The 21,457-nt window shown below is 45.8% G+C and overlaps 1 protein-coding gene across 1 annotated transcript in view; it reads left to right on the top strand.

Annotated features, from left to right (window-relative positions):
* Positions 1–10,176, top strand: part of LOC137321170 (hsp90 co-chaperone Cdc37-like 1) — a 32,637-nt gene extending 22,461 nt beyond the window's left edge. Inside the window, exons 6-8 of the mRNA XM_067983430.1 lie at positions 540–722; positions 1,559–1,630; positions 6,973–10,176. Of these exons, the coding sequence (XP_067839531.1) occupies positions 540–722; positions 1,559–1,630; positions 6,973–7,080 (363 nt within the window). The 3' untranslated portion in view covers positions 7,081–10,176. The remainder of the gene's footprint in view (positions 1–539; positions 723–1,558; positions 1,631–6,972) is intronic.
* The last annotated feature ends 11,281 nt before the right edge of the window (positions 10,177–21,457 follow it).

Here is a 21,457-nt window from a genome sequence, read left to right as displayed (position 1 = left end):
CTGAGATGAGGAGAAACTTCTTCACTCAGAGGGTGGTAGGTCTGTGGAATTTGCTGCCCCAGGAAGCTGTGGAAGCTACATCATTAGATAAATTTAAAACAGAAATAGACAGTTTCCTAGAAGTAAAGGGAATTAGGGGTTATGGGGAGCGGGCAGGAAATTGGACATGAAGCTGAGTTCGGATCGGTCAATGCCCTGTGGGTGGCGGAGAGGGCCCAGGGGCTATGTGGCCGGGTCCTGCTCCGACTTCTTGTGTTCTTTAGATTTGTGGTTGGGATCAGATCAGCCATGATCTTATTGAATGGCGGAGCAGGCTCGAGGGGCCGATTGGCCTACTCCTGCTCCAATTTCTTATGTTCTTATGTTCTTATGTCACTGCTCTATCTTCCTCTTTATCTACTCTTCCCTTAAAGATGCAATGATGTCTGCCTCAACCTACTCCCCAATATGGTCCTAAAATAATTAAATTTAACTTGGCTAAAGGTAACCTTTTTATTTTTTTTTGTTTCTCTTTCCCCCCCCCCCCCCCACCCACATAGATAGCTGATGAGGGATATATGGAAGCATTTAACACTGAACTAGCAGCGTTTATCCAACGGGTCCGAGAATTTGCGGAAGCAAAAGCTGCGGAGACGGTAACAATGCACAAAGTGGCTCGGCACCGGAATCACCTGGATGTTCGAGGTCTGCATCCTATGGAAGTGTTCGAATCTTTGCCACAGGTAAGCACCCTGCACACTTGAAAAATTACATGAGGTTCACTTTCATCCATCTGGGTGCAGGTTTGCAAGGCAAGACGTTTTCGTAATTAAATTTAATATTCATGAGTGTGTATTTTACTTCTGCAAATGAATTAGTGTATGCTGAATTCAGCAAATTGAATGTTCAGGGTTGCAGCATTCAAAATAAGTGTTTCGGGCCATGCGCATCTTTTTACTTTAACACTTTGTTGTCCAACTTTCTCATTTATTTTCTTCTCTGGACTCCGCCTTCCTCCACTTTGTGTGTGTGTGTGTGTGTGTGTGTGTGTGTGTCCTTTACCACTTCCCACTGTGGCTTACTTACTGCCTCAGTTTTATCCTGTCTTGGCTGACAATTCCACTTTTGTTGTACCAACCATTTGGGTTCATCCATTTTGTTCTATTTTTCCCAACTGGAAAGCAATTCTTCCTGGTGCAGAACCAATGGAAGTTAATCTATTTAAGTTGGTTAGCCCCATTGTTACTAGCCACATTCATTTAACATTGTTTTGGTGCACAATACAGGTGAACTGTGTTACTTCAACGCTCAGATACTTCCTACAAGTTTATCACTCGCACTGCACTTCTAGAAGCCATAATTGCTGGATATGAAAGTTTTACAGACCTAGGAATGAAATGCCATGGGGTAATTCTGTGCTCCCAGCGAGGAGCCCCACTTGCAGGGAGCGTGAGTCGGAGATATTGCCACAACACTTTCTCCAATCCGATAAACTCAATCCCCCGCTCCCTGCAGGAAATGGGAATTGTGGAATCGGCCCTGTAGTCTCCTTTTATAATGACTTCTATCTTCCTTCTAGGAGCTTAAACGGTGTTTCCAGTTGCAAGATGTCCACCTTCTCCAGAACGTGCTTAGCAACATGAACCCTCAGGTACGTTTTATGGGTGTTAGTTCTTTTATAAATTCTGATCACGTTTAAAAAGATCCTGTTTTATTTCTGATTTGCCTCCTGCCTGCTTCCCATCTTCTTTCTAAGGACTGTACTATTTCCCATGAAGGTGGGAGTGGAGCCAGTCCCCCAGCCTGTGTGTGTTTTTATTTAAGCTGGCGTTTGGGTATTGGGAGGAAATTAACCTCCTTTCGAGCTGCAGTGGGTGAATCCACTTCCTCCCAGTGTGACTGAGAGCACAATGCTGACCTTGTTCTCCTTTCCATGGCATATCATATAATCCCAAACTATGCCTTGCAGCGTAATGCTGCTATGTGAAATAGAATTAAGCCGTTGTTGTTAAAGTTAGGGATCCTCTTAATTTAATAAGCTCCCATCATCTATACTTGGATATTCATTATACAGTATAATTTCTTTTTGTATAATTTGTTTTGGAAATTCTCATCCATTCCAGATATTTATGAATAAATTATTGGTGTAATAGGATTGAGAAATTGGCCATTGATGGAAATGCTATGTTGAAATATTTGATATGATACTGTTTGCTACTTGTAAGTGGTGTTTGTAGTCTCTCCCTTTTTATTCTAGTGGAAAGCAGTGTATTTGGACACAAGTTGATCTGAGTGCAGGCCTTTGGTGCATCACATGCTGGAGCATCAATGTGCATTGCCAAGTAGTGTGGAATACGGAAATAAAAGAAGAAAATGCTGGAAAACAGGTCGGGTCGGGCAGCATCTGTGGAAAGAGAAAGAGTTAATGTTTCAAGTCAGTGACCTTTCATCAGAACTCATTGACCTGAAACGTTAACTCAGTTTCTCTCACTGCAGATGCTGCCTGACCTGCTGAGTGTTTTCCAGCATCTACAGTATTTTACTTTTGTTTTAGTGTGGAGCATGGATTCAGTTTGCCTCCATGTTGGAGATGAGCTGATAGTGGCAGGGAAAGTTGCAGATACTGAACATCCTGCCCACTCTGTCCATATATTTTTTAATGGAAATCTTTTTTTTTATTCGTTCACGGGATGTGGGCGTCGCTGGCAAGGCAGGCATTTATTGCCCATCCCTAATTGCCCTCGAGAAGGTGGTGGTGAGCCGCCTTCTTGAACCGCTGCAATCCGTGTGGTGACGGTTCTCCCACAGTGCTGTTAGGAAGGGACTTCCAGGATTTTGACCCAGCGACAATGAAGGAACGGCGATATATTTCCAAGTCGGGATGGTGTGTGACTTGGAGGGGAAGGTGCAGGTGGTGTTGTTCCCATGCGCCTGCTGCCCTTGTCCTTCTAGGTGGTAGAGGTCGCGGGTTTGGGAGGTGCTGTCGAAGAAGCCTTGGCGAGTTGCTGCAGTGCATCCTGTGGATGGTGCACACTGCAGCCACAGTGCGCCGGTGGTGAAGGGAGTGAATGTTTAGGGTGGTGGATGGGGTGCCAATCAAGCGGGCTGCTTTATCTTGGATGGTGTCGAGCTTCTTGAGTGTTGTTGGAGCTGCACTCATCCAGGCAAGTGGAGAGTATTCCATCACACTCCTGACTTGTGCCTTGTAGATGGTGGAAAGGCTTTGGGGAGTCAGGAGGTGAGTCACTCGCCGCAGAATACCCAGCCTCTGACCTGCTCTCGTAGCCACAGTATTTATATGGCTGGTCCAGTTAAGTTTCTGGTCAATGGTGACCCCCAGGATGTTGATGGTGGGGGATTCGGCGATGGTAATGCCGTTGAATGTCAAGGGGAGGTGGTTAGACTCTCTCTTGTTGGAGATGGTCATTGCCTGGCACTTATCTGGCGCGAATGTTACTTGCCACTTATCAGCCCAAGCCTGGATGTTGTCCAGGTCTTGCTGCATGCAGGCTCGGACTGCTTCATTATCTGAGGGGTTGCGAATGGAACTGAACACTGTGCAGTCATCAGCGAACATCCCCATTTCTGACCTTATGATGGAGGGAAGGTCATTGATGAAGCAGCTGAAGATGGTTGGGCCTAGGACACTGCCCTGAGGAACTCCTGCAGCAATGCCTTGGGGCTGAGATGATTGGCCTCCAACAACCACTACCATCTTCCTTTGCTAGGTATGACTCCAGCCACTGGAGAGTTTTCCCCCTGATTCCCATTGACTTCAATTTTACAAGGGCTCCTTGGTGCCACACTCGGTCAAATGCTGCCTTGATGTCAAGGGCAGTCACTCTCACCTCAACTCTGGAATTCAGCTCTTTTGTCCATGTTTGGACCAAGGCTGTAATGAGGTCTGGAGCCGAGTGGTCCTGGCAGAACCCAAACTGAGCATCGGTGAGCAGGTTATTGGTGAGTAAGTGCCGCTTGATAGCACTGTCGACGACACCTTCCATCACTTTGCTGATGATTGAGAGTAGACTGATGGGGCGGTAATTGGCCGGATTGGATTTGTCCTGCTTTTTGTGGACAGGACATACCTGGGCAATTTTCCACATTGTCGGGTGGATGCCAGTGTTGTAGCTGTACTGGAACAGCTTGGCTAGAGGCGCAGCTAGTTCTGGAGCACAAGTCTTCAGCACTACAGCTGGGATGTTGTCAGGGCCCATAGCCTTTGCTGTATCCAGTGCACTCAGCCGTTTCTTGATATCACATGGAGTGAATCGAATTGGCCGAAGACTGGCTTCCGTGATGGTGGGGATATCGGGAGGAGGCTGAGATGGATTATCCACTCGGCACTTCTGGCTGAAGATGGTTGCAAACGCTTCAGCCTTGTCTTTTGCACTCACGTGCTGGACTCCGCCATCATTGAGAATGGGGATGTTTGCAGAGCCTCCTCCTCCCGTTAGCTGTTTAATTGTCCACCACCATTCACGACTGGATGTGGCAGGACTGCAGAGCTTTGATCTGATCCGTTGGTTGTGGAATCGCTTAGCTCTGTCTATAGCATGTTGCTTCCGCTGTTTAGCATGCATGTAGTCCTGAGTTGTAGCTTCACCAGGTTGGCACCTCATTTTTAGGTACGCCTGGTGCTGCTCCTGGCATGCTCTTCTACACTCCTCATTGAACCAGGGTTGATCCCCTGGCTTGTTGGTAATGGTAGAGTGAGGAATATGCCGGGCCATGAGGTTACAGATTGTGCTGGAATACAATTCTGCTGCTGCTGCTGATGGCCCACAGCGCCTCATGGATGCCCAGTTTTGAGCTGCTAGATCTGTTCTGAATCTATCCCATTTAGCACGGTGGTAGTGCCACACAACACGTTGGATGGTGTCCTCAGTGCGAAGACGGGATTTCATCTCCACGAGGACTGTGCGGTGGTCACTCCTACCAATACTGTCATGGACAGATGCATTTGCGACAGGTAGATTGGTGAGGACGAGGTCAAGTAAGTTTTTCCCTCGTGTTGGTTCGCTCACCACCTGCCGCAGGCCCAGTCTAGCAGCTATGTCCTTCAGGACTCGGCCAGCTCGGTCAGTAGTGGTGCTACCGAGCCACTCTTGGTGATGGACATTGAAGTCCCCCACCCAGAGTACATTTTGTGCCCTTGCTACCCTCAGTGCTTCCTCCAAGTGGTGTTCAACATGGAAGAGGACTGATTCATCAGCTGAGGGAGGACGGTAGGTGGTAATCAGCAGGAGGTTTCCTTGCCCATGTTTGACCTGATGCCATGAGATTTCATGGGGTCCAGAGTCAATGTTGAGGACTCCCAGGGCCACTCCCTCCTGACTGTATATCACTGTACCGCCACCTCTGGTGGGTCTGTCCTGCCGGTGGGACAGGACATACCCAGGGATGGTGATGGAAGTGATGGAAGAGTCTGGGACGTTGGCTGAAAGATATGATTCTGTGAGTATGGCTATGTCAGGCTGTTGCTTGACTAGTCTGTGGGACAGCTCTCCCAATTTTGGCACAAGTCCCCAGATGTTAGTAAGGAGGACCTTGCAGGGTCGACTGGGCTTGGTGTTTTGCCGTTGTCGTGTCCAGTGCCTAGTGGTCCGATGCCGGGTGGTCCGTCCGGTTTTATTCTTATTATGACTTTTCGTAGCGAGATTTTACAACTGAGTGGCTTGCTAGGCCATTTCAGAGGGCAATTAAGAATCAACCACATTGCTGTGGGTCTGGAGTCACATATTGGCCAGACCGGGTAAGGGCGGCAGGCTTCCTTCCCTAAAGGACATTAGTGAACCAGATGGGTTTTTACGACAATCCGGTAGTTTCATGGCCATCATTACTGATACTAGTATTTTAATTCCAGATTTTTATTTAATTAATTAAATTTAATTAATTAATTGAATTTAAATTCGCCAGCTGCCGTGGTGGGATTTGAACTCATGACTCTGGATTTTAGTCCAGGCCTCTGGATTACTAGCCCAGTAACATAACCACTATGCTACCGTAAGGTCCTTGAATTCAAGGCATTCTTGTGTGTTGGCACCATATGCCTTGGAGTAATTCGACTGTGGCATACATAATGAGCATCTGAACTCATCTAGAGTTGCTTGATGAGGTACTGAGTAGAAATGAGTAGTTCCTCCTTCGTTCTGTTCCCTTGTTTCCCAACCCCCTTTCCATAAGGGAGAGAAAATGAGAGGAATTAAGTTGCTTCATTCATAGCGCAATTAGTGGGGCACAGCGTGGGTGGGGGGAAAAAGAAAGAACGAACTTGCATTGATATAGTGCCTTTCGCATCCTCAGGATGCCCCAAAGTGTTTCACAGCCAATGAATTACTTTTGAAGTGTAGTCAATATTCATAGGCAGACGTGGCTGCCAATTCGTGCACAGCAAGATCCCACAACCAGCAATGATTTTGTTCTGGAGCTGTTGACTGAAGGATACATGGTGGCCAGGAAACTGGGAGGACTCCCCCATTCTTCAAATATCCGATGGGATCTTTTTATGCCACACTGAAGAGGCGGATAGGGTTTTGGTTTAACTTCTCATCCAAAAGACGGAACCTCTGACAATATAGCACTCCCCCCAGTTCTGCACTGCAGAGTCGCCACATTATGTGCTCACATCCTGATTGGGACTTGAACCCACCGTCTTCTGACTCAAGTGAGAGTGCTACCACTGGACCAAGCTGACAGGAGGGGAGGGAATTTTGCCTTTGTGCATCAGTGTAAAATGGGCGATAGTGAATTGGCAGCCTTTTTTTTTTCTCCCAATTTTAATTTCCATTGAAGTCAATGTATGATATGATAGTTGGGATCTAACATGTAAGAAAATAACTTTTGAAATGAGTAAAATACCTGATATTAAAAAAAGGTTTATTCCAGATAGTGGTCACTCCCAGTCCAGATTTTGCACCTTTATCCTCGCTGTAATGTCAACAGTGCACTTTTATCATCAGGGTATTAGCTTTGCATTTCTATCCACTACAGGTTGCCGAACATTACTTGCAGCATTGTATAGGTGCAGGCCTAAGGATCTACAATACTAAAGAAGCCAAAGAAGAAAGAAATGAAGAACCTAAAATGGACATATCTTAAATGTTTGGCAATAACGCTGTCTACTAGACATCTGCATAAAACATTTTCAGTACAGTGGAAGAAAAGCCGGCTATTTTTGTAGGTAACTGTTAACTTGCCTGTTCGAATGCTGCACTTTATACTCGTCAGGATTGTTTAAAAAAAAAAGTCTAGTTAATAAGTTTTATTGAAACCCAAATTGTTGGTAGTATGATTTGGATCTATTCAAGTGTCTGATGCTGACTGTTTTGAAGTACAGGATTTGCTAGTCGCCTTTTTCCCTTCTTCCCATCCTACGCTGGCCAAGATCTCTTTTGGTTTAGTTTTGCTAAGTATCAGTCGGATTGCACAGTGAATTATGCTGGAGTGCAGATTTTACCCTCCTTTGTTGCTCGGGTGGATGAGGGCTTGCTCGGGTGGATGAGGGCTTGCTCGGGTGGATGAGGGCTTGCTCGGGTGGATGAGGACTTGCTCAGGTGGCTCCTGGGTGGCAAGCTCCAACAGGAGCAGTCCAGTCAGAAACATTTATTTAAAAAAAATACAAAATCAAGTTACACACTAACAAAATAGGGAATAGAGTTGGGGTAACGTGGGCTGGTGCCTTTGATTTTCACCACATGGTATATTTTTCTCCTTTTGATATTGTTAGCAATAAAGTTGTTAGAGTATGAAACAGATTTCCCTACTCATACCGATTTTTCAATAATGTTAGTGGAAAATACACCTGTAAGTTGATCAGATCCAAAATGCTGAAGCCCAGAAATTTAAAAATAATGAAATGAAAATTTATGGAAAACAAGGAAAGGTGATGCCTGTTCTTTCAAGGTGAGTCCAATTACACCAAGTCCCCTTGTCTCCCATGGTACTGTTCTTGGTTTTAAAAAAAAATTGTCCTTTGCAATGGTGGTTTTGTATCTGTTTAATTCTTCTATAAGAAATGCTGTTTTAGCAATGTCTGTACTATTGACTAAATTTAATAAGCTGACCAGATGGAAGGTATTGATTCCAAAGGACTTGCAAAGAACTAAAACTGCGTTCCCCTTTTATGCACATAGTATTTCAGCCTTTACCTAAGAATTAATGGAGCTGGAATGTCGACTGAGTACACAGAGTAGTGGAGCTCCCTCAGTTGCTTTCAGTATGACAGCCAGCTGAGAGAATTTACACCTGTACACTGTCTGCAATGGAAAAGAATCCTGATATGTGCAATGCATATTTTAGAGAACAAATTGCTGTGGAACAAGTCCTGAGACAGGTGCCTGTGGTACGTAGAGAGGATGGAGCAGAGGATTTAAGCAGGGCAGTTCAGTCTTGACTCCATTGTCAGATTATACTTGCACGCCTTCAAATCGGCATGACTGTGAAACCAGCTGTCCATCTCCCTGCCAAGTGGGTCTGGATTACAGTAGCACAGATAGATCTGAGTAACCATAAAGCGTTTGAGAGGTCAGAATTTACTGATGCTGGTTTCCAGTTAACCTGTAAAACATAATGAACCTTTTAATTATAACTGGTTTTGTATGTTTTTCCACAGAGTGCCTTTCTTCTGTGTGGCCCTTGAAGTTCTGTGAAGTTGATAGGGGGAATCCAATAATTTGCCTAGATTTTAGGAGACTTCCATACAAATCGTTAACCTCTCTCAACTTTGCAGAGCTGCAGGGACTTAGAGAAATTGTACTTCATGAAAAACACACATTGATTTGATGTACTCTTGTGAATAAACATTCCAGCCATTGCTGTGAGAGATGGGAACGAATGTAAAAAGCTCTACTGAATGACTGGACAAATTAAACCTGATTCAGAGTACCAAGGCTGGTACAGCACATAAGGTGTACAACCACATGTACTCCACTTAGACGAAGAGCTTGATGCCAGAATGTGTGGAGTTAGGTTACAGTTCTAGAGTGAGCCTCACTCAACTGCCAGCCATCGATCTCGTAGAGAGAGAGTTTTAAACTCTATTCTGATTAATCTGTTACTATTTACTGATGGTTTTCTCAATCTTGTACTGGCCAATTTAATCAGCATTTATAATGTACCTGCTTGTGGGTAAATCATATTATTTTGCCAAGTCTCTTTACCTACAAATCTGCACAGGTGGGCAGTAAAATGTGCACTTTTGATTAGTATTAAGAATGCTGAACAGACTTAATTTTTGCACTGATGTATTTACAATGCTTTTTTTAATGGTTAACGATAGTTGCTTGGTCCTGCATAAATGTATTAAAATATGGAAGATAGTGTTAGAGATAATCCCTTCTCCCCCACCGTGGTGTCTCTGAAATGAGATTTTGAAAGTATCAGATGCTTGGTTTGGTTTGGTTTTAGCTTTGGTTTGGTTTTAGCTTTGGTTCTTTACTTTCCTACAGCATTATGCTGGTTCTGTAGCATATAATTCTTCTTTGAATTACTGATGCCATCTTTGGTATTGGCTTGGCATGCCTACCTCGGTTAGTTTAGTCCTGGGTGAATCCACCAATGTTCACTTCAGAATCTGCATAAGTCAGGCAGGGCTCCTAGCTCAAACTGTTCGCTAACGTTGAGCATCTTTGGGTTCATTCTGGATGATTCATCTGAGGCAATAGCTACTTTCTGGAATTGCAGCCAGAATTTCTTCTCAAGGGAGAAGGAAATTGGGGAGGCATAGTCAGCCAGTAGCAACCTTAAACAACAGCTTCTGGTTCACGGTGTCCTGTTGGTGCAATCCAGGTCTTGTATACTGAATGGCATTTTGGACAGGGGAAACTTGGTTTGATAATTAGAAAAGCTTTATTCAGGTAATAAAACTGGATAGAAATGCTATTTATTTTCTCTTGTTTCTCCCCTTTTTTTCCAAGGAAAAAAATGTAATATGGAAATGGGTTTCACAGTCAGTATATTTAACAATAATTCAGAATTGTTTGTAATGATTAACAGAAAAAACATGTGTGTATACATAATAGCGTGGCGGAATGCTTTTTGGTTTGGTTTCAAATTGAGTTTGTGCGCAGCCTTGCTTATCAATGAGTTTGAATTAAAACGAGCAAAGTTCAAACACTAAATTGCTTCTAGTTGAATGTGCAAAGTTTGCTTTCTGACAATTACAAAAATTGTAATTAATAAAATGGCTGTATTTTACATTTATTTGGCTAATCCTTTTGGGTATAACAAACTCCTGTGCTTTCACTTAAGGGGTAGATTTTGTACACATGAGGACTTTCTACACACAACACACATGAAACGTTTTTTATGTGGATCTTGGAATAATAACATCAAATATGCAATTCAACTTCAAATATGTAGTAATGTATGGTCGTTACTGCACCTGCTTGAGTACATCAGGCAACCTATGAGAGCCACCAAATGGAAATCATGTAAGTAATAGTCAACAACTCCATTATTGTTATCATGTGACTACCAGGATAGTGGAAGGTGAACTAGATGGACCTTGATCTTTTTTCATCTAGCAATTCCGATGTTGAGAGCTGCAGGTTGGAAGAAAAAAATTGTTTTCACAGGAAACTAGTTAGTGTTAGCTAATACTTGTAGAATTTGCTCCATTTATTTCATTTATATTGGGTAGTCATTTTTCCTCTTTTTTTAATGCCAAGGATTGATTTCTTGCCAGGGTACGGTTCTGGAACCTTGACCCAAGGGACCGATATTCATGAGGGAGCCTTGACAGTGAGTGTTGGCAGGCTATTTGACTGGGGAATCACAAGTGTGCCAAATCCTGTCCTTGCACATCTATATTTCCAGCAGGAGTTGCTGAATAGCAAACAGCAGCAGGAACCCTGACTCTACCTTCCCTAACCTGGGATACCAAGGCCTCCAACTGCCCTGCCAGAGATCATCTAACTCAGCACAAATCAGCGATCGAACCAGAGTCATTCCTAGTCTGTATATTTATTTGGCAAAAGTCTAATCCGTTTTTTGTCTGTATAGCTCAGCTACTCACTTGATAAACTCGGTCTTCACTCAAGACATATTTGGTATTTTTAATCCTGTATTAATTTACTCCCTCGCCCTCCCAACACACGCTTTTTAAAATTGTTTAGTTGTAAGTCCTTCTGCATGTTAATTCACTTGTGATATAGAGTAAACTCTTTGAAGGTGGTCAACATACATATTACACTGCATGCTCGTGGCAACTAAACACATTGGTTAATAAAACAGTAGTAATTATTACATTGTCTCAAACTTAAAAGAACTCTCTTACTCATTAAGTCAGCAATACTAGGAGATATCTGAACTTGGCAAGTACCACCTTAAATGTCTGCATGTAGAGATCCATTTGTAACAACATTTTCATTACAGTTGTGAAGAGAAGCTGAAATTAAAGCTTATGGTCTATTAATTTCAAACACTAAATAAGGAGAATGTTGAACAGAACAGTACCATTTTAATTCACCAGAAGAAATTTCAAGGCTGTTCTTTTATTTTGTGGAAACGTTGGACCACTAATAATGTTCAGTTCTTTAAATTAAAACCAGCTTATTGTGGAAGAGGTTTTGCTGGTGTTAGAAGATTGTTCATGGTATTAGAGGAAATTACTTGTTTTTTGGTTGAGCTTTTCAATCTATTTTTTATTGGAAACTAATGTGCCTTCACTGATGAAGCTCCAAACACCTTGGACTTCATTTTAGCACTCGCTATCGGGTGCGTTCCTGGCGGGGGGGGGCTCCGAAAATTGGGGAATCCCGGAGCGGGTTCGGAGCCCGGCTCCAACCCGCCCACTTCCGGGTTCCCCACAGACGCGCCGGCGTGCGCGCGCAGGTGGGAATCCCGCAGGCAATTAAAGCCAGCGGGATGCCACTTAAAAGTATTTACGTAGGTATTTCAGGTCATTAACAGACCTGATTAAGTGAATATGTGAGGAGGGGTGGGATTTTATAGACAACTGGGACTGTTTCCCATACTGAGGGAAACACTCCCAGTTGAATTGGACGTGTTGCAGCTGTCAGCCTGTGGCAGCTGCAAAGGTCCATTTGACAGGTGGGGGGTGGGGAGACAAAGTTTGGCCTCCACCACCCTCCTCCTGACAAGAAAATTCACCAACTTGCACACTTACCCCCGGGGTCCAGAGACATGTACCTACCTTGCGGACCCCCTCAGATGTACATCTTCCGGATGGGGGCCGCTGTAGCTGCAGTCATGACCTCCTTGGAGGGCGAACAGCATCACCAGCCTCGCCGTCCACCTCTGACACGTGGAGCTCCACAACAGAGTGCTGTGACACATCCACCTGCACAGCAGGAGGGAGGGCAACCGCAGAGAGAGATGTGTCGCAGAGGGCACTACCCTCGCCACAGGGTCCACAGACAGAGGCTTAGCTTCCTGGACCTCTCCGCGCAGCAGTGCACACGGAGGCTCAAAGTCACTCGACATGTAGTCGTGGACATCTGCAGCCTCCTTCATGCTGAGCTGCTCCCGGTTGGCCCGAGCACCATCTTCTTACCTGTCGCTGTCAAAGTCACCACTGCCCTCAACAACTTCTCCTCCGCATCCTTCCAGGATGCCACCGGGGACATAGCCGACGTCTCCACAAAAGAGCCCTGCAAATACACCTACACCACTCTGCAGTGACACAATGGGTGTCATCAGTTGTGGGTCTTCATTGTGATCCTCAGGAAAGGGCATTATTGCACAAACCAGACAAGATTCACAAAGACGTGGCAGTAGTGGTGCCAATATATGTAATGTGAGTTGGTCAGAAATTCAATATAAGTAACAACCATGACAAACCCTCAAACACCCTTGTGCATCCCCTTCATGCTCACGACACGTTTGCCTTACGCTGCCTACTGCACGTATGTGATGCATGCCCTGTGGCTGCAGCACAGGTAGTGGCAGGTTGAGTGAGGCTGACTGTGAAAGAGATGCACGAGAGGGTGAGTATGAGATAAAGCCATGAGATTGTATAAGGATTGGGTTGAGTGGTAGTGGCGGGATGAGTACTGGCGAGGTGAGTAAGTGCAGGTAAGATGAGGATGAGCTTTGAGTGGGTATGAGGGGTGATGTGACAGTAGTGTTGGCAGTGCAGAAGGAGATGTGGGGCGGGGGCGGTGATGTGACAGATGGAGTGTAGGGGAATGAGTAAGTGTACTCACTTTGGCTGACCTACTTAGGTCATTGGAGCGCCTCCTGCACTGTATGCAGGTGGGCGATATGCTGGTGGTGCAGGTGACCTCCTCTGCCACCTCGAGCCAGGCCTTCCTGGTGGCAGAGCAGGCTGCTTCCTCCCGCCCGCCGGGGGGGGGGGGGGGTGAAGATCCCTGTCCTCCCCCTCCTCCTCACCCCATGTATTGATACCTGGAATGAGGCATCATTAAACTGGGAGCAGCCTTCCCCCTGGGCTGCTCCATGCTGTAATTTTTCCTCTTTGTTGCAGCATCTGTCAGTGGAGGACTGCCCCTTTAAATAGAGCTCCTCCAGCTGACAGACCTTACTGCACATGCGCAGATCAGCAGTGGGGAACCCGGAAGACCAGGTAAGTGGATCCAATTAGGCTGCGATGGGGGGGGGGGGCAGACTAATTTCATTGGGCGCGTTACCCACGTGCCCAATAGCCCCCCCGCCACGAACCCGCAGCCCTGCTAACATCGAGCCCCTTGTATCAGTTTTTCTGCTTTGTCATCTTTAATAACTTTTTGCCCAGTGTCCTTGTCTGGTGCCAATTGCTAGTAAGCAGAGATAAAGATTTGCTGAAAATCGACATAGGTTGGACTCCGCGAGTGGGCTTCACTAAATCAAGAGGGACAGATGCTGTGAAACTTGATAGAGCAGAGTTCTGGTTGGATGCTGCTGTCATGGCAATTGGTTCTAAGCTTGGACTGAGTTACCTTCAGGCTATCTGGCCCTATCCCACCTAGCATAGTTTGAAGATCATTTCCCAGCACTACACCTAGTCCCTTGATAGGGCAAATAATGAGAAACTGTTTCCACTGGCAGGAGGGTCAGTAACCAGAGGACGCAGATTTAAGATAACTGGCAACAGAACTGGGGAGAGATAAGGAGAATTTTTTTTACGCTGTGAGTTGTTATGATTTGGAATGCACTGGTGGAAGCAGATTCAGTAGTAACTTTCAAAAGGAAATTGGATAAATACATGAAAATGCAAGATTTGCAGGGCTATGGAGAAAGAGCAGAGGAGTGGGACTAATTGGATAGCTCTTTCAAAGAGCCGACACAGGCATGATGGGCTGAACGATTCCTGTGTTGTAAGATTCTATGATTAGCATCCATATTGTGTTCTGCTAATAAGCAGCGTGTCCAACCAGTGCTGAAAATGCTGATGTTTGGAGTGGATTAAACACTAACACCGGCAGAGGCAGAGCTTTATTAAATTTAATTTAAATGCAAAAACTTTAAGTTTTTGACCACTGCAGGTCCACAGCAGAGTATCTGAAAGTGGCAACTAACTACTCCTGGGAAGTAGTGGAGCAGTACATGAATGAGAATCTTAACATCGGTATCAAGAAATGTCTTAAAGGGACATTGCACCAGTGATTCCTGGACTTGAACAATTTTATGTGAAAGCACAAAGAATGGTTCATTGTAAGCAGGGAGGGAGGAAGGGAGAAGACAAGTGCTGGTTTTTAGGGAGGGTGTTCCAAACAGAAGGAAAGTAATGACAAAGAACACTCAAAATTGGTGGAGCAGAGGGTGAACAGGATGAAGAACCTTTCAGCTGCAAATGCACAGAGGTAGAAGATATCACAGAGGTAGGGTGATGTGAATCTATGAAAGGATTTGAAAAGTAAGTGGATCTTCAAATCAATTTGCTGGAGCTTGGTAAGGACAGAGGAGATGGGTGTGCAGGAAGGGGTTTGAGCATGTTGAAATTTGTGGAACGTGAACACAGGAAGGGCCAGCAAGGTGAGCGTTGAAGAAAAGTCAAGCGTCAAGGTGGTAAAGGTATGGGGAGGAGGTAGAGACTGGCCACATTTGAGTCGGAAAAAAAGGCTATTGGCATCAAACTCTGTTCCCTAGCCACCAACTTCATCCCTCTCCTGGCCAGTCTGAGGCTGAACCAGACCGTTCGCAAACTTGGCTTCCTATTTAACCCCGACCCCATATCTGCTCCATCACCAAGACCGCCTACTTCCACCTCCATAGCATCGCCCGTCGCCGCCCCGCCTCAGCTCATCTGCTGAAACCCTCATCCCTGCCTTTGTTACCTTTAGACTTGATTATTCCAATGCTCTCCTGGCCGGCCTCCCACCTTCTACCATCCATAAACTGGAGTTCATCCAAAACTCTGCTGCCTGTATCCTAACTTGCACCAAGTCCCATTCACCCATAACCCCTGTACTCACTGGCCTACAATGGCTCCTGGTCTGGCAATGCGTTGATCTTAAATTCTCATCCTCGTTTTAAAATCTCTCCATGGCCTCGTCCCTCCCTATCTCTGTAACCTCCTCCAGCTCTGCAACCCTCAGAGATCTCTGATTGTCCACTTGCACATCCCAGATTTTCATCGCGTGACCATGTCTTAGGAATTCCCTCCCTAATCCTCTCTGCCTCTCTTCCTTCAAGATGCTTTTTAAAACCCACCTCTTTGACCAAGCTTTTGCCTGCTGTCCTGATATCTGACGTGGGTTGGTGTCAAATTTTGTTTGATAACACTCGTGAAGCGCTTTGGGACGTGTTGCTACGTTAAAGGCGCTATATAAATGTAAACAATCTTACAACACCAGGTTATAGTCCAACAATTTTATTTGAAAATCACAAGCTTTCGGAGGCTTCCTCCTTCGTCAGGTGAATGTCAGGAAATCCTTGAACGTTTCGCATTTATATTCAGAGAACAATACCTGGTGATTACAGATAATCTTTCCAACTGCCCGTTGTCAAGGCAATCAAAGTGTTCAGACAGAGAGGTGTTACCTACAGGACCACTGAATATACAAACGGCCAGAACACAAAAGAGAGAGAGAGAGAGAGGGAGAAACATCCGAAAGGAAGAGAAAGACTGAAAATGAACCGTTGAATTAAAGACAGATAACTTTTATTCGCTGGTGGGGTTACGTGTAGCGTGACATGAACCCAAGATCCCGGTTGAGGCCGTCCTCATGGGTGCGGAACTTGGCTATCAATTTCTGCTCAACGATTTTGCGTTGTCGTGTGTCTCGAAGGCTGCCTTGGAGTACGCTTACCCGGAGATCGGTGGCTGAATGTCCTTGACTGCTGAAGTGTTCCCCGACTGGGAGGGAACCCTCCTGTCTGGCGATTGTTGCGCGGTGTCCGTTCATCCGTTGTTGCAGTGTCTGCACGGTCTCGCCAATGTACCATGCTCCGGGGCATCCTTTCCTGCAACGTATGAGGTAGACAACGTTGGCCGAGTTACAGGAGTATGAACCATGTACCTGGTGGGTGGTGTCCTCTCGCGTGATGGTGGTATCTGTGTCGATGATCTGGCATGTCTTGCAGAGGTTGCTGTGGCAGGGTTGTGTGGTGTTGTGGACGCTGTTCTCCTGAAAGCTGGGTAATTTGCTGCAAACGATGGTCTGTTTGAGGTTGGGTGGCTGTTTAAAGGCGAGTAGTGGAGGTGTGGGGATGGCCTTAGCGAGGTGTTCGCTGTCATCGATGACATGTTGAAGGCTGCGGAGAACACGGCGTAGTTTCTCCGCTTCGGGGAAGTACTAGACCACGAAGGGTACTCCGTTGGTTGTGTCCCGTGTTAGTCTTCTGAGGAGGTCTATGCGATTTTTCGCTGTGGCCCGTCGGAACTGTCGATCGACGAGTCGAGCGTCATATCCCATTCTTACGAGGGCATCTTTCAGCGTCTGTAGGTGTTCATCGCGTTCCTCCTCGTCTGAGCAGATCCTGTGTATTCGCAGGGCCTGTCCATAGGGGATGGCCTCTTTGACGTGGTTAGGGTGGAAGCTGGAAAAGTGGAGCATCGTGAGGTTGTCCATGGGCTTGCGGTAGAGTGAGGTACCGAGGTGCCCGTCTTTGATGGAGATTTGTGTGTCCAAGAAAGAAACCGATTCTGAGGAGTAGTCCATGGTGAGCTTGATGGTGGGATGGAACTTGTTGATGTTATCGTGTAGTCTCTTTAGTGATTCTTCGCCGTGGGTCGTCGATGTATCTGATGTATAGCGTTGGTTGGAGGTTCTGTGCAGTGAAGAAGTCCTGCTCGAACTTGTGCATGAAAATGTTGGTGTATTGGGGTGCGAATTTGTTCCCCATGGCTGTTCCGTGTGTTTGGGTAAAGAACTGGTTATCGAGGGTGAAGACATTGTGATCCAGGATGAAGCGGATGAGTTGTAGGATGGCGTCTGGAGATTGGTTGTTGTTGGTGTTGAGTATTGATGCTGTTGCAGCGATGCCGTCATTGTGGGGGATACTGGTGTAGAGTGCCGAGACGTCCATCGTGGTGAGAAGTGTTCCTGGTTCAACTGGTCCGTGGGTACTGAGTTTATGTAGGAAGTCTGTAGTGTTGCGACAGAAGCTGGGGGTTCCCTGTACGATGGGTTTCAGGATGCCCTCGACGTATCCAGAGAGGTTCTCACACAGGGTTCCGTTGCCTGATACGATAGGACGTCCGAGTGTGTTGGCTTTGTGTATCTTTGGGAGGCAGTAGAAGTCTCACGCGGGGAGTACGTGGGATGAGAGCGTGTAGGATGCTTTGAAGGTCTGGATCGAAGGTCTTGATCAGTTTGTTGAGCCGGTGGGTGTGTTCTTTGGTCGGATCTGCGGGTAACCGTCTGTAGCGTTCCTGGTTGTCCAGTTGTCGGTATGCTTCTTTGCAATAGTCCGTTCTGTTCTGTATGACGATGGCTCCTCCTTTGTCCGCTGGTTTGATGACGATGTTGCGGTTGGTCTTGAGAGCGTTGATGGCGTTGCGTTGTGCTCGGGTGACATTCTGGACTGTCTTGTGAGTGCGGCTGATGAATCTGGCATTGACGCATTTCCTGACAGCTTGAGCATACATGTCAAGCTTAGGGCAGCGACCCTCCGGAGGAGTCCAGTTTGACTCTTTCCTCTTCGGTTGCTGTACCGCGGATCCCTCTGCTGTTCCGGATCGTTGATTGTCTCAATGGGTTCGCTGCTGAAATCTTGGGATTTGTGGAAGAATTCCCGGAGCCTCATTCTCCTGATGAATTCCTCTGTGTCCGCCGCGAGACCAATGGGGTCCATTTTGGTAGTGGGGCAGAAATTGAGCCCTCGGCTGAGAACCTCGATTTCGTCTGGTTGAAGGGTGTGGTCGGACAAATTGACGATAGACTTCCCTGTGGTTGCAACCGTGGTACCGGGGAAGCATGGTTGATGCTGGTGGTGATGCCGAGTTTCTCAAGCTTCCTGCTCTTGGTTTTCATGTAGGTAGCGTAGTTCCGTTGCCTCGTCTGTTTGGCGGTGTCTCGTAGCTGGTCTGCTGCGTCCTGAGTACAGGTTGAGAGTATGGACTCTATCTTGGTTTCGAGGTAGCGGCGTCTGCTGTAGAGTTGGTGTACGAGATGGTTGCGGAGTGTGCGAGAGGTACGACGGCAGAGTCTCTCAGCGTAATCCGAGTTGTATGTGGACTTGAGTGGGTTCGTGATCTGTAGTCCTTTCGGGATCTTGTCTGCTTTCTTGCAGCTCTGTAAAAACTTGATGTCTGTGTCTATATGCGCGATCTTCTTGGATATCCTTTCCACTGTGAGCCGGCAGTTTGTGGTAGCCATGATGTGGAGATGCCGGTGATGGACTGGGGTTGACAAATGTAAACAATCTTACAACACCAGGTTATAGTCCAACAATTTTATTTGAAAATCACAAGCTTTCGGAGGCTTCCTCTGCAAGACATGCCAGATCATCGACCCAGATACCACCATCACACGAGAGGACACCACCCACCAGGTACATGGTTCATACTCCTGTGACTCGGCCAACATTGTCTACCTCATACGTTGCAGGAAAGGATGCCCCGGAGCATGGTACATTGGCGAGACCATGCAGACACTGCAACAACGGATGAACGGACACCGCGCAACAATCGCCAGACAGGAGGGTTCCCTCCCAGTCGGGGAACACTTCAGCAGTCAAGGACATTCAGCCACCGATCTCCGGGTAAGCGTTCTCCAAGGCGGCCTTCGAGACACACGACAATGCAAAATCGTCAAGCAGAAATTGATAGCCAAGTTCCGCACCCATGAGGACGGCCTCAACCGGGATCTTGGTTTCATGTCACGCTACACGTAACCCCACCAGCGAATAAAAGTTATTTGTCTTTAATTCAACAGGTCATTTTCTGTCTCTCTCTTCCTTTTGGATGTTTCTCCCTCTCTCTCTCTCTCTCTGTTTTGTGTTCTGGCCGTTTGTATATTCGGTGGTCCTGTAGGTAACACCTCTCTGTCTGAACACTTTGATTGCCTTGACAACGGGCAGTTGGAATGATTATCTGTAATCACCAGGTATTGTTCTCTGACTATAAATGCGAAACGTTCAAGGATTTCCTGACATTCACCTGACGAAGGAGGAAGCCTCCGAAAGCTTGTGATTTTCAAATAAAATTGTTGGACTATAACCTGGTGTTGTAAGATTGTTTACATTTGTCAACCCCAGTCCATCACCGGCATCTCCACATCATGGCTATATAAATGCACATTGTTAGTCACAGAATATATGTCATTAGCACAGTGCATTATAAAGTAATTGATCTGGGGAACTGATAAAGGAAAGATATGCATTTATACAGAATTGTCACATTTTTAGAGTTTGTACACCAGATATTTTGAGGTTCACTGTCACCAGCCATTCCTGTAAGTGGACCTCTTGGATCCAGAGCACACTTTTTCCTGCCTAACATTTAGGCAAACAATAACAAGAGGCAGGGATTGTAAGAACCAAAAGCAAAATGCTGCAAGATATTGGGAATCTGAAACAAAAACAAAATGCTGGAAACAGGCAGCATCTGTGGAGAGAGCAGTCAGGTTAATGTTTCAGGCATGGATCCTTTATCAGAACAGAACATCAGTTCAGGTGAAGGGTCTACCAATGGTCTGTTCTCTCCAGTCGCTGCCTGATCCGCTGTTTGCAGGAGAGAACCCTTACTCTGTACATCAACTACTAGAATGTATCACATGCCACTGAGTGATTCTCTTTTCAAAAGATCACACTTACTAGACACTCAGGCTTTGAACCAACAACTGGTTTCATTTACCTAAAACAGATGACCAGTTAACTGTATAAGTGAAAGTTACTTTACACTCAACGTGTAAATAGACACCACTTGCTTTCGGTGTAAACGTGGACATTGCTTACCCTTTGGAACCACTTGAAATTTATCTCTGCTGTTTTAGCTGACTGGTCCAAACATTTCAAGCACAGGCAATCCATCTTGCTGGTTGCAAAACTGAAATTGACTGTAGACTTGACTCCCTGGTAAAACAGGCTTCCCATAGAAATACAATCAGACCTCCTTTGAAGTTATACAGAAAAAAGATAGCTACAATTAAAAGATAATTTGTATTCATATAGTGCTTTTCATGACCTCAGGAGGTCCCAAAACACTTGATGGCCAATGAAGTACTTTTGAAGTACATACGAACAATGACAGACAGGAAAAGACCCTCTGGTCTGTCCAGCCTGTCCCACACAATTGTGATACCTTGTGTATCACAATATATACACTCCCCACCCCACGCCATGTGGTCTCCTAGGAGAGGTGAAAAACCAGACAAAAACCCAGGCCAATTTGGTTGGGGGAGGGGTGTGGGGAGTCTGGAAATTCCTCTCCGACGCCTTTGGCAATTGAAACTAATCCAGGAGATCAGTCTGACCCTGAATTCTATTCATTACGTTACCTACCTTTTGTAAGAAGTGATCTCCGCTCCAGCCAGAAAAGGGTCTAGCTCTCGCTTGAAGGAATTCAGCAAATCGGCGTCCACTGCACGAGCTAGCAGCCTGTTCCCAGAGGTCCACTATTCTCTGGGAAAAGAACCACCTCCTGACATCTAATCTAGATCTGGCCTTGTACAACTTAAAATTGTAACCCCCTGGTCCTCCCTAACTTATTTAATTGGAACAAACTGTCAACTGGAACATAATCTATTCCTTTCATCATCTTATAAACCTCAAACAGATCACTTTTAAGTCTATGCTTCTCTAAAATGTAGAGTCCCAGCTCTTTTAACCTATCTTGATAACTAAGATGCTTTAAGCTGGGAATTAATCTAGTGGCCCTCCCATACACCGTTCCCAAAGCCTCAATATCACCCATCATGTGTTGAGACCAAAACTGGTCACAGTATTCCAAACGAGGTCTTGTACAAGGACAAAATAGTATACTTTGTCTTATAGTTAATTGTCCTTCAAATGCACTCCAACACCCTATTCGCTCTAGCTATTGCTTCACTGCATTGCTCATGAACCTTTAGAGATCTATGCAGTAGAACGCCCTGATCTCTTTCTTTCTCCACCTGCTTTAATGCTTTTC

The sequence above is a fragment of the Heptranchias perlo genome, chromosome 4 (assembly GCF_035084215.1).
Source record: "Heptranchias perlo isolate sHepPer1 chromosome 4, sHepPer1.hap1, whole genome shotgun sequence".
NCBI classification, from domain to species: Eukaryota; Metazoa; Chordata; class Chondrichthyes; order Hexanchiformes; family Hexanchidae; genus Heptranchias; species Heptranchias perlo.
This window is presented reverse-complemented; position numbering and strand designations above follow the sequence as displayed.